Source organism: Peromyscus californicus, unplaced genomic scaffold (assembly GCF_007827085.1).
Source record: "Peromyscus californicus insignis strain IS unplaced genomic scaffold, ASM782708v3 Scaffold_5__1_contigs__length_169319896, whole genome shotgun sequence".
Classification (NCBI taxonomy): domain Eukaryota; kingdom Metazoa; phylum Chordata; class Mammalia; order Rodentia; family Cricetidae; genus Peromyscus; species Peromyscus californicus.
In genome coordinates, this window is record NW_026294573.1 from 12,971,753 (window position 1) to 12,985,219 (window position 13,467).

The following is a 13,467-nucleotide window of genomic DNA, read 5'->3' on the forward strand; positions in this document are numbered from 1 at the left end:
TAGCTTATTAATGATGACTAAAAGATGAGCAAAAGGAAGTGAATACACATGTCCAAAACCAAAAACGATATGATCTATGTTTTGGAACATCATGAATGTATCTCTGCTTACTAAATTCTGTATAAATAAAGCCTGCAAGAGATACAGGTTGTCAGAGTAGGACAATACATACTGAGATGCGCTTCCTCTCTGTCCATTTCTCCTAAAACAAAAATTAAAAAAAAAAAAAAAAAAAGAGTTGCCGTGGTCATAGTGTCTCTTTGCAGCAATAGAAACCCTCGGCTGGTCGGTGGTGGCGCACGCCTTTAATCCCAGCACTTGGGAGGCAGAGCCAGGCGAATCTCTGTGAGTTCGAGGCCAACCTGGGCTACCAAGTGAGTTCCAGGAAAGGCACAAAGCTACATAGAGAAACTGTCTTGAAAAAAAAACAAAAAAAAAAAAAAAACAAAAAAAAAAAAAGAAAGGAAACCCTAACCAAGACAGCAGTTAAGAGCACTGGCTGCTCTTCTAGAGGACCTGGGTTTGATTTCCAGCATTCACAACATGGCTCACGACAGTCTGTAAATCCAGCTCCAGTGGATCCAACACCCTTTGTGGTCTCTTTGGGCACTGGGTACACATGTGGTACAAAGACATTCATGCAGGCAAAACACCCACACACATAAAAAAAATTTTAAATGGAGGGAAAGCCCACAATCTTTTCCAATAGATATATAACCCCTGCCCTTTGCAATGATAACCTGTTCATAGAATGTACAATGGCAAATGTAGCTCTATGGACCTGGTGTGGTGTGGTGGCACATGCCTTTAATTCTAGTACTTGTGAGGCAGAGGCAGGTGGATCTCTCTGAGATTTGATGCTAGCCCAACCTACATAGGGAGTTCCAGTACAGCCAGGGCAACATAGAGAAACTCTGTTCTTAAAAAATAATTAATTAATCAATCAAAAAGTATATATAGTAAAAAAAAAATTGACTAATTTGTATATTAAAGTAGGCAATCACGCTCTTTCCTTTTGCGGCCATTGCTGGATCGCAGCCGCAAAAATGAAGTTCAATCCCTTTGTGACTTCGGACCAAAGCAAGAACCACAAACGGCTGAGGCAGAAGTACAACGTTCGGTCTATGTCCATTCGAAAGGATGAAGAAGTTCAGGTTGTCCAAGGACACTACAAAGGCCAGCAGATTGGCAAAGTGGTCCAAGTGTACAGGAAGAAATACGTCATCTGCATCGAACGAGTGCAGCGAGAAAAGGCTAACAGCACAACCGTCCATGTGGGCATCCACCCCAGCAAGGTGGTTATCACCAGGCTAAAGCTGGACAAAGACCACAAAAAAATCCTGGAAAGGAAAGCCAAGTCTTGACAAGTTGGAAAGGAGAAGGGCAAATACAAGGAAGAAACGATTGAGAAGATGCAGGAGTAGGGGTGTGTCCTACACAGCTTTCATTAAAGACTGCTTAAAAAAAAAAAAAAAGGTAGGCAATCACTCATGGCTGCTGTGATAGGAGAAATGGTTTGATTGTTGCCCATGGTTCTTATACCTGGTTCAGGCCATAGAAACTAGAACCTCCCCGCCCCCCCAGAGGGTTTTTTGTGTAGTTTTGGTGCTTGTCCTGGATCTCTCTGTAGACCAGGCTGGCCTTGAACTCACAGAGATTCGCCTGCCTCTGCATCCCGAGTGCTGGGATTAAAGGCATGCGCCACCACCGCTCAAGCAGAAACTAGAACTTTTGCTGGCTGACCTGAGGCATAGAACTGTCCTGTATTGGAGCTGCCATAAAGCAATATTCTGGCCTACCTTACTTGATAGTAGATGATGAGAGTTCCATTTGGGAAGAGGTCCTGCCCCATTCCTGGGAGGTAGGAATGCTGCCAAGGGACCAGGAAGACTGAACGAGGCCTGGCTGGACTGCACTGCAGTGTGTTAGCATCGTACATGCAAGGAAATCTGTTTGAAAGCCCCAATCGAGTTTGAGGCTCTAGGTGCTAAGCCAGTGGAGAGGCTCCTGGGACACCGGGACCCTCTGTGCTCCTTCCCGCTCGTGCATCTTTCCCACCGGCCTCTTTGTAACACCCGTTTACAACATTTTACTTTCAGGACGAGTGTTCTGTCTGCCTGTGCGTGTCTGTGCAGATATAAGTGCTGGTGCCCAGAGGACAGAAGAAGGGGCAGGTCCCCTGGAACTGGAGTTACAGACAGTTGTGAGATGCCACATGGGTGTCAGGAATCAAACCTGGATCCTCTGTAAGAGCAGCTAGTACTTTTAACCATTGAGCCATCTCTCCAGAACCACCTCTCACCAGGTCAATAAATCTCAGGGGAAAAAAAAAAAAAGAAGACAAAGAGGAGGAGGAAGAAGCAGCAGAAGCAGCCAGGCATGGTGGTGCACACCTCTATCCCAGCACTCCTGAGAAAGAAGCAGGCGGATCTCTGTGAGCTCCAGGCCAGTCAGGTCTATATAGTGAGATCCTGCTCAAACAAAACAGCCAATGCTAAAACTGGTAGAGTGGCCTGTGAACATTTCCCCATAGCTGTTACATGATGTCACAGGCTACTTTAACTAGCAAACAACCACAAGTAGAACTAAAACTTCCTAGTGTGAGGTTTTCAAGACGCCATTCTTAGGGACTAGCAAGATAATTCATTGGGTGAAGATTTTACTGCCAAGCCTGACCACCTGGGTTCAATCCCTGGAATCTACATGGAGGAAGGGGAACCAACTCTGAGAAGTTGGCCTCTGAGCTCCATACATGTGCCACAGTGCACGAATGTGTGCAAGTGTGCACCCACACAAGCACACACACACACCACAAGTGTGGTTGTTGTTTTTTAATTAGCCATTTATTAATTATTTTTTAAATTAATTTATTTATTTATTTTTCCCCCCCACCCCTCCCCTTAATTTATTTTTATTTTATGTGCACTGGTACTTTGCCTGCATGTATGTCTGTGTGAGCCGGTCAGATCCCCTGGAACTGGAGTTACAGACAGTTAAGAGCTGCCATGTGGGGGCTGGGAATTGAACCTGGGTCCTCTGGAAGAGCAGCCAATGCTCTTAACTGCTGAGCCAACTCTCCAGCCCCAAGTGAGTTTTTTTAAGCAATCATTCCTCACATAAAATGCAGTCATCATGTCACTGACACATATCAATCAAGTAGCATTTTAAAATTTCAGAAAGCTTATTAAAATAGCAATGATGACAGAAAAAAAAGGACACAGAGCAACAGCCACACTCAACATAAAGGTACTGGCAGAGATTGGGAGAGAGGAAGTACTACTTATTTGAAAAGTAGACTTTTGGAAGGGTAGTTCAACCTCATTTCCTAAGGGCTGGGAGACAGCTGGCTTCTGAGCTCTGAAGGATGAAGCAGTCTCCACCTAGAATTCAAGCTGACACCCTTCAGTCGATAAACGACCAATACAGTGCTCATCTGCCTAGCAAGAGCAGGTGATCATTTCCACAACAGACTATGAATTAAGTCTTCAAATGCACTAGCCTCATTCAAACCACCACACTGAGAAAGCATAAGTTAAAAGTGACTCAGGAAAAACCTGTTTCCACAGTTAGAATTGGCTTGCTACAATTTCATCCAGGGCATAAAAGAAAGGTTAACAACTAGATGGCACTAGAGATATATAAGACAACGTACAAAATGAAGTTCATTGTGTCATAAACTGTTGTGGGACATTTGTACACTGTGTGAAGATGTATTGCTGTGATTGGTGTAATAAAAAGCTGAAGGGGCAATAGCCAGGCAGGAGGTATAGGAAGAATTTCCAGGGAGAGAAAGGAAGAAGAGGAGGAGAACTGAGGCACACTGGAGACACGGAGAGGAAACAGGAGGTACAAGATGGAAGAGAGGTAATACCATGTGATAGAACATAGATTAATATAAGTGGGTTAGTTTAAGTTATAAGAGCTAGTTAGGAACAAGCCTAATAGGCCGAGCTTTCATACTAAATAAGAAGTCTCTCGTTATTTGGGAGCTGGCTGGTGGGACAGAGAGACTTGTTACAATAAACCACAGTGTTAGGAGAGGCCGTGAATTCCTGGGAGTAAACAGAAGCAGTGCTGGATGACTTGAGATTGTACTGCACAGGGAATCCAAGAGCAATCATTCTGCTTATTTTCAGTAACACTGTGGGATCTTAACTCAAATAACAAAGGATTTAAAAGGCACCTGAATTTGACTAAATGACTCAGAGTCAAAGAATGAAGGACTTGCAGCATAGAAGAAAAAGCCAATGATATTTTGGCAATCAATTCATTTGGTAACCAAGGGAAAAAAAACTAAAGGTAGAATCAAGTCTTCTCATTCACAAACAAAACAAAACAAAAAACTAAAGCATGGAGATTAAGGGCTGAAGAGATGGCTCAATGGTTTCGAGCACTGGCTGCTCTTCCAGAAGACTGGGTATGATTCCCAACACCACATGTCAGCTTACAACTGTCTAACTCCAGTTTCTGGGAATCTGGCATCCTCACACAGGCATACATGCAGGCAAAACACCAATGCACATGACATAAAAATAAGTGGGCTCCTACCAACACCTGGAGTTTGAACGAATCCTGAGAAGGAAGAAGAACAAAGAGAGGAAAGGAGGGAGGGAGGGAGGGAGGGAGGGAGGGAGGGAGGGAGGAAGGGAAGGAAAAAAGGAGGAGGCAGCATCAGATCATCTGAACTAGAGCTGCAGACTGTTCTGTATGAGTGTGTGTGCCTGAGTCTGTCTGCACCATGTGCATGCAGTGCCCACAGATCAGAAGAGGTGTTGTATGCCCTGGAGCTGAAGCTAAAGATGGTTATGAGCTGCTCTGTGGGTGCTGAAAACTGAGCCCCAGGCCTCTGCAAGAGCAGCCAGTGCTCCTAATGAGCTATCTCTGCGGCTTCCACTGTCATTCCTTTTAAAGGTATCATTTACATCAAGAAAACAAAACAAAACAACAACAAAAACAGTGACACTTTGGGCAGGTGTTTCTAGAGAGTTTCAACACTTTTCAGCCTTGAGGTAATGGTTTTTCTATAGCATCTGCTGTAAATGATATTCTTCTTCCTGACTCTGGTTCCAAAGGGAAACCAGCTTCTCTGTGGGATTCGCAGGCAGTTGAGAGGGCAAGAATGTTCTTTGAGCAGCTCTGAGGAGCAAGGGCTCTTCCTTCCACAACAGCCCTCCTGACTGCCAGCTCGGAGAGCACAGGGACAGTGGCCTTCTCTCAGTCAACACTTTCCCATAAAACATCTCAGAAGACAAACTACACTACTGATTTTAAGTTCTCTCAGCTTCCTTTCAGGGGAGACATACTCTCTACTCCCTGTCCTTTGATAATCTAGTCATTCCCCTAAAAGTCAACAGAATGTCAAGGGCCAAAGGCAAGGAAAGGGAAAGCCAGGAAAAAAATGTGCTCCAGTCAGATGGCTCAGCAGTAAAAACTCTCACTGTACAAACCTGACAGCCTGGGTTCGAGTCCTGGACCCCACAGCAGGAGATAACCAACTCCTGAAACATGTTCTCTGACCTCCACACATGTACCATAGCACACTCACACACATCATACGCACAATATTTAAAAATTAAACAGTTAAAATCCAGGTATGATGGTGCACGCCTTTGATCCCAGCACACAGGAGGCAGAGGCTTGGTCTACAGAGTGAATTTCAGAACAGCCCAGGCTACACAGAGAAACCTTGTCTTGAAAAAACAACAACAAAAATGTTTTAAACTGGACACAACAGTGAAGGCCTGTAATCCCCAGCACTTGGGCAACTGAAGCAGAGAACAGTGAGTTCCGGCTGGCTCAGTCTTTCTACAATACTGTTTATAAAAAGAAATGAAAAGAGGTAAAGAGATGACTTAGCAAAGTAAAGCACAATCTTGAGGACATAAGTTCGATCCCCAGAACCCATAGTGGAAACAGGGAATGAACGCCTTCCTGGAAGTTGTCCTCTGACCTCAAACAGGTACTGTGGTATCATGCACCACCCCTTAATAATAATCAAGTAAAATAAAACATAATATGAAATAACAGAAAAAAGAAAACCACTCATAATGTGACTTAGCAGAAAGAACACACATTTTGAGAGATAAAATCTTGGGTTGCAATTCCTGCTCCCTCATTCTTGGTTGTGTAAGTTGGCATGAATCACTTCCGCAGGCTCTTCTGAGCCTCAGCTTCTGGGCTCCTAACATGGTGGTGATGGTGGTGTCAGCCTCATTAAGCTGGTATGAAGGCTAGAGAGTGTGTGAAAAATTTGGGACACCGAGACCTACTCCTAAAGTCTTCTCAAGTCCATAAGCATCTCAAGGACAGTAGACTGCTTGGAACTGGGAATGGTTAATGTTGACTGTCAACCTGAGAGAATCTCGAATCACTTAGGAGACATGCCTCTGTGCATGTATGTGAGGAGTTTTAGACTGGGCTGGATTAACTGAGGTGGAAAGCCCATGCTAACTCGGTGATATCATTCCTGGGTCTCGGCCTGAATAAAAAGCAGAACACTAGCTGACCACCAGCATTCATCACTCTTTGCCTTCCCCACCGTGAGGGACACACCTACGAAGTGTGAGCTGGAATAAGCCCTTCCTTACTGCACCCTGCCAGGGATTCTGGAATCAAAACACTAATGTGTGGGCTGGAAGGGAGCTACTTTTACACTAAGCAGCCACGAGAGCAGAGCAGCTGCTTCTTTATGACAGCCAAAGCGTCCCACTGGGTACAGCGGACCCACCTGTGACTGTGAAAACGCTGAGGAGGCAACAGACTGCACACTGTGGTACAGGATTCCCAAATTCAGCCATGCTAAAAGTCAACTAGAAGGCCGGGTGGTGGTGGTGGTGGTGCACGCCTTTAATCCCAGCACTTGGGAGGCAGAGCCAGGAGGATCTCTGTGAGTTCGAGGTCAGCCTGGTCTACAGAGTGAGGTCCAGAACAGGCACCAAAACTACACAGAGAAACCTGGCCTCGAAAAAAAACAAAACAAAAAAACAAAAAAGTCAACTGGGACAGTTTTTCTTCTTTAAAAAGATATTTTCTAGAGCCAGGTGTGGTGGTGCACGCCTTTAATCCCAGCACTTGGGGACAGAGGCATGCAGATCTCTGAATTTGAGGCCAGCCTGGTCTACAGATCGAGTTTTAGGACATCCAGGGCTAACATAAAGAAACCCTGTCAGAAAGAAAGAAAGAAAGAAAGAGAGAGAAAGAGAGAGAGAGAGAGAGAGAGAGGGGGGGGGGGGGAGGGAGAGAGGGAGAGAGGGGGAGAGGGGGAGAGGGGGAGAGGGGGAGAGGGGGGGAGGGGGAGAGGGGGGGAGATATTCTACCTAGCTTAGTTTCAGGTAATTGTGTGTGTGTGTGTGTGTGTATGCATGCATGCCATGGTGCACAACTGGAGGTCAGAGGAAGACCTTCAAGAATTAGCTGTCCCCTTCTAACATGTGGGTAGTGGGGATCAAACTTAGGTCATCAGGTTTGGTACTGCTGAGGTATCTATCTGGCCCAGTTTTCTCTTCTAAAAGTACAGATCCAGGAAACTGGTGAGGTGGCTCAGTGGTTAAGCATTTGATGTGGCAACTAGGAGGACCTGAATTTGTATTCCAGCATCCATGTAACAAGCTGGGTATAGTCTCATGAGCATGTAACAAAATCCTTGGGAGAGTCTATGGGAGAAAGCGGTGGGAAAATCAACTGAGCTCCAAGGATAGTTAAGACATGACAGGCTGAGCTCCGCGTCGTTAATTTTATTTATAGACTCCATCAGTATTTAAAGTCGTATCTAACTGAGGAAATGTGTTTCACCAACTGAAATTCTCTACTCTTTTGCACATGAGAATGGGGTAAACTTTAGGAAGTTTTAAAAAGTAGAACTATCAAATGCAAAATTAATAATTTTATCTTGACTTAAAGGAACTGAAAGGGCAATGTGACTTACAGCTGTTATTAAATAGGTGCTGGAATTAGCTTCAGTTTGAATTAACAGTAATTTATTTGAGAAACTAGTTTAAACATTAGTCTTCTGAAACACACGTCCAAAGACTGGCTTATTTACTTTGGGAATTAAACACAGGCTGAACCAAACAAACCTGATTAAGAATTAAGGTGCCACCTTTGTACAATTCTACAAGGTCTGTCAATTTCCTGGAACTATTTGGCAAAGACTAGAATTATGTACACACAGTTGTCCATTCACAAGCAGCCATAACTTCCCCTGGCTTCTCTCCCGTTCCGCCCTCCATTACCTCATGAGTGATAAAACAATCAGCAGAAAGCCTGTACTAGTTCCCACTGTCCAGCACCTGGTCGGTCAAACTTCCCATCTCTACCAACCCCACCCCTTGATGACAATTCTCCTCTCTGTCCAACTTAGTCACTTCCTCTAGAAGATCACTGAAACTGACATGCAGACATGCTATAAAGTCATAGCCATGGCTGACCTAGAACTCACTATGCAGACCAGGCAGGCCTCAAACTTGCAGTGAACCCCTGCCTCTGCTTCCCAAGTATGAGAATTACAGGTATTCACCACCACACTTGAAATACACTACTTGAAAAATGCAACTATGCTGTGGGATGTCTTTCTGGATGCTGCAAATATGTGTTGCCCTCATTGGTTAATAAATAAAGCTACACTGGCCTATGACAGGACAGGATGGAGCCAGGTGGGAAATCTGAGAGAGAGGTGGGGGGCAGAGTCAGGGGAGACGCTGCAAGCTGCTGCCAGGAGAAGCAAGATGTGAGAAAACAGGTAATGTCACGAAGTCACGTGGCAAAACACAGACTAATAGGAACGTGTTGAATTAAGTTATAAGAGCTAGCTAGTAAGAAGCCTAAGCTATAGGTCACACAGTTTGTAATTTTTTTCAATAATTTATTAATTTTTATTTTATGTGCATTGGTATTTTTGTCTCAATATATGTCTGTGTGAGGGTGTGGGAACCCCTGGAACTAGAGTTACAGACAGTTTTGAGCTGCCATGTGGTTGCTGGGAATTGAACCTAGGTCCTCTGGAAGAGCAGCCAGTGCTCTTAATCACTAAGCCATCTCTCTAGCTCAGTTTGTAATTAATATAAGCCTTTGAATGATTATTTTATAAGTGGCTGCAGGACCGTGGGTGGGAGAGATTAGTCCAGAGAAACTTACAGCTATATTTGGCACCCAATACACAACTAAACTCCCACTGGACTTGGTGGCACATACCTTTAATCCCAGCACTTGGGAAGCAGAGACAAGCAGATCTCAGTGAATTCAAGGCCAGCCTGGTCTACATGGTGAGTTCTAGGATAGGCCTAGGTTGCACAGTGAGACTCTATCTCAAAAAAAGCAACTAAGAGATGAAGAGATGGCTCAGTGGCACCTACTGTTCTTCCAGAGGACCTGAGCTCAGTTCTCAGCAGTGCCGTCAGCCAGTTTTTTATCACCTGTAACTCCAGCTTCAACACCTTTGGCCTCCTTGAATACCAATACTCTAGTGCATATACCCCACACTACACAGACACGCCATACATAACCAAACAATGGAAACAAATCTCCAACAACTACCCTCTCAATCCTACGCCCGTGTCACTTGGCGCCTCACCCTCCTTCCTACTCTACAAACCCCAGTCCGACTCCTTCAGCGGGTTCTTAAGCTCCTGCTCATACTTTCCTGAGCCGGCATCATTTCTCATCTAGAGATCACGACCAGCTCTTTAGATTCTTTACCTTCATGGTACCCTTCCAGGAACTCACTTCAGAAACCCGACCACTTCAAGACTATCCCAAAGTCCTCTTAACAGCTGAATGCCTTATATACACGCTAGCCTTCTTATTCTGCCTAGACATTTGCCCTCCATGCTCTCCTGTTTACTCTGCTCCTGTCTCACTGGGTCCTCCCTGGAATCCTGGGCTATCCCAAACACACGCCCACCTCTGGGTCTTTGCATTGTGTGAGATGACATAGCCCATTCATTTGCTCCTTGTATCCATTAAGTTTGTTTGTTTTTTTTTTTTTTTTTTTTTTTTTTGGTTTTTCGAGACAGGGTTTCTCTGTGTAGCTTTGCGCCTTTCCTGGTACTCGCTTTGGAGACCAGGCTGGCCTCGAACTCACAGAAATCCGCCTGGCTCTGCCTCCCGAGTGCTGGGATTAAAGGCGTGCGCCACCACCGCCCGGCTTGTTTGTTTTTTTTAAACAACATTCATTTTATGTTTACAAATGTTTGCATGCAAATATGTATATGCATGACATGTATACCTGGTGCCTGGAGAGGCCAGAGAGGACATCAGATCCCCTGGAACTAGAGTTACAGATGGTAGTGAGGTGCCATGTGGATGCCAGGAACCAAGCCTGGGTCCTCTGGAAGAGCACCAGTGCTCTTAACCACTGAACTGTTCCTCCAGTCCCTGTATTCCTCCAGTTTTTTGTTCCAGTGTTACCTCTCCTTGAGTCCCTTGTCATGATTCCCCTGGTACCGCCCCATACACCCACTGAGTAGTTCCTCTTCTACTTAGAACTGCCTAACATTCTATATTACATGTATTTGTTTTCTATATTATTTTTTGTTTGTTTGTTTGTTTTTTAAGACAGGTCTTACTTTGTAGCCCAGGCTGGCATTGAACTCATAATCCTTCTGCCTCAGTCTCAGGATTACAGGTACACACTACATCCAGCTCCATATTTGTCATTTTCCATTCACTCATTTTTGGTTGTATGTCTGCCTGCCTGCCTCCGTCTCTCTCTCCTCGGTTTTTCGAGGCAGGGTTTCTTTGTGTAGCCCTGGAACTTACTCTGTAGACCAGGCTGGCCTTGAACTCAGAAATCCAACTGCCTCTGCCTCCCAAGTGCTGGGATTAAAGACATGCCTTGGCTGTTTGACTTTTTAAACAACCTGGTTATGCCAGGTGGTGGTGGTGCATACCTTTAATCCCAGCACCTGGGGGGCAAAGGCTGGTGGGGAAAGGCAGCCTGGTCTACAGAGCGAGTTCCAGGATAGCCAGGGCAACATAGAAAACCCTGGCTCAAAAAAACAAAAACAAAACAAAACACAAAACCCTCTCCCCTTATTTGAATTCACTCTCCATTAGAATTGGGATTTCTGTCTGCCACTGACTCACAAGTATCTTAAACCTCAAGAGCAAGATCACATCACAGCTCTTAAATACTTGTTCCTTGAAGAAATGAAGGAGAAGGTATAGGGAGATGGCTCAGTGGGTCAAGGACCTATCACACAAATATGAGAATTGAGTTTGGGTCTCTGACACTCATGTAAAAACCATGTGTTGCGGGGCTGGAGAGATGGCTCAGAGGTTAAGAGCACCGACTGCTCTTCCAGAGGTCCTGAGTTCAATTCCCAGTACCCACATGGTGGCTCACAACCATCTGTAATGAGATCTAGTACCTCTTCTGTATATACAATAAATAAATAAATCTTAAAAAAAAAAATGTGTTGCAATATGAGCCCATGACACAAGAATGAAAGTGAAGAGGTGGGGAAAAAAATGCCTCTAACCTTAGGCCTCTCACCCAAGGACTGGTACCACCTGAGGTGAGAAAGGCTGTTGTTCATAGAAGATAACAAGCCACATGTTTTCACTCCCCTAAACCAGTTTGGTTGACCCAGCTGCACTGGATGTGCTTAATCACAAGTAGGCAGGAAATACGTCAGGATGTATGCTTGCCTCTGATTGGACAAAAGCAGAAGGTACTTAGTCTTGTGGGTTTGCCTTTATAAGCGCCTGGTCATTTTCTGGCAACCTGGAATGGACCTGGCCAGAGTCCATTATCCTGGGCAGTATTTAATTAAAGCTTGATTCAAATTTGATGGGATTAACAATCCCTGTACTTAGCATGCAGAAGGATAAAATGTCCAAATTCAACCTCTGCAACAGGAATCAAGGTCAGCCTACATGAGACTTTATCTCAAAAAAAGTAAAATAATAAAACCTACACTTCTTTCCACTATGTATCCTACTCCTGAAAAAGGCTCTACTTTGTATCTAGCTGCACAAGGTGCAAACATGTGCCTTGACTGACCCTCTCTATTTACAATCCACCCAGTTCATGTTAATCTAAAGATCCAGCTGAAAGTCATCCACTTCATCCTATCTCCACGCCACGACTCAAGTCCAAGCCTTCACCGTCTCTCATGGCTCTTACTATGATGGAACCTCTCCAATCTGTTCTCTTTGATTTACTTCCTTGAGAGGTGTGGCCTTGTGGAAAGAAGTGTATCAATGGGGGTGGTGGGCTTTAAGCCCATGGCAGGCGGTCCATCTGTCTTGGCCTGTGAATCAGGATGTAGCTTTCAGCTACTGCTCTAGTGTCATGAGTATTGTCCCGCTCCCCAGTATGATGATAATGGACTAAACCTCTGAAATGTAAGCCAGGCCCCCCCGTTCAATGTTTTCTTTATAAGAGTTGCCTTGGTCATGGTGTCCCTTCACAGCAGTAGAACAGTGACTAAGACACTCATGATGTGACCCCCATACATTCTGCTTTCAGCTCCTCTAGTATGTCTTCCTCTTTGCTGCCCCAAAGGTCTCTGCATATGAATTCTCACTCACTTCTACTTCAGTTAGCACTCCTGTTTAAAGTAGTCATCTCTATTTAGTTTCTAGTTTGTTGCTGGGTTGTTTGCTGTATAATTTTTACCTTGGCTTTCGCTATACTACTCCAGTACAAGCTCCCTATGAGATCTTTCTGAAGAAGTCCAACATATACCACCTGCGGTCTCTTTCCGCTGTGAGATCTGCCATCCTCCCTACTCCAACCCAGCTGGAGCACTGCTGCCACCTCAGTCTGCAGGCCAGGGGGACCTGAAAACTTCGCTACGGCAGCCTAAGCTATGATGCCAGCCAGGCCAAGATGGCCACAGGCTTCTGTGTGACACGCCCAAATCTACATGGAAGAAGACGCCTGCTAGAGCAGTCACCAGCAAGACCCCTCCAACCAGAAGCATTCCACTGCTTGGTGGATACCTCACTTCTCCAGCAGCTCTGAGCCTGAAGACTGAACACTGTTCAAGCTGCAAGCATGGGTGGCACACACTCCAATTCTACAAAATGGCCTCACAGCTGGTGCTGGAAGAGCACCCCCCCTTCAACTTACCCCTCCGTGCACTAGAGCAGGTCAGCTGGACACAGCAGGCCAGCAGACAACTCGTGTGTTGTTCAGAAGACACCAATGTTTCAGTTAGAGAGGGGAAGGAATACACAAACATTCTTTCAGGGAATTGTCCCAAGGGATTTCTGCCTAAATGAGAATTTCATAAGACTCATAGGTATCTCAAAAATCTCCCCTCAAAAAACTAGGCTGTAATTACAGATTAAAGTGAGGTGGCAACTAGATTCATTTAATGCACTTCAACAGCAAATGACTTTAAATATCCAATAGCTTGTTTTAAAAAGAAAATAGGCATGGTGGTGCTGTAATCCTAGCACTTGACAGAGGCAGGAAGATCAGGAGTTCAAGGCCAGCCTGGGCTACAAGAGACCCTGTCT

General features: G+C 45.0%; 2 protein-coding genes across 3 annotated transcripts in view; one reads left to right on the forward strand and one right to left on the reverse strand.

The window, feature by feature from the left end:
• Fbxo42 (F-box protein 42) overlaps window positions 1-13,467 on the reverse strand; it is a 68,724-nt gene that overhangs the window by 20,424 nt on the left and 34,833 nt on the right. The window lies entirely within an intron of this gene.
• LOC128097929 (60S ribosomal protein L26-like 1) lies at window positions 522-2,848 on the forward strand. Its single transcript, XM_052718803.1, has one exon. It carries the CDS (start codon window positions 1,047-1,049, stop codon window positions 1,362-1,364), a length of 318 nt encoding a protein of 105 aa, XP_052574763.1. The 5' UTR covers window positions 522-1,046; the 3' UTR covers window positions 1,365-2,848.

Excerpts from the sequence above, each read along its gene's own strand:
- LOC128097929 (XM_052718803.1), top strand. The coding sequence starts at position 1,047 with ATGAAGTTCAATCCCTTTGTGACTTCGGACCAAAGCAAGAACCACAAA.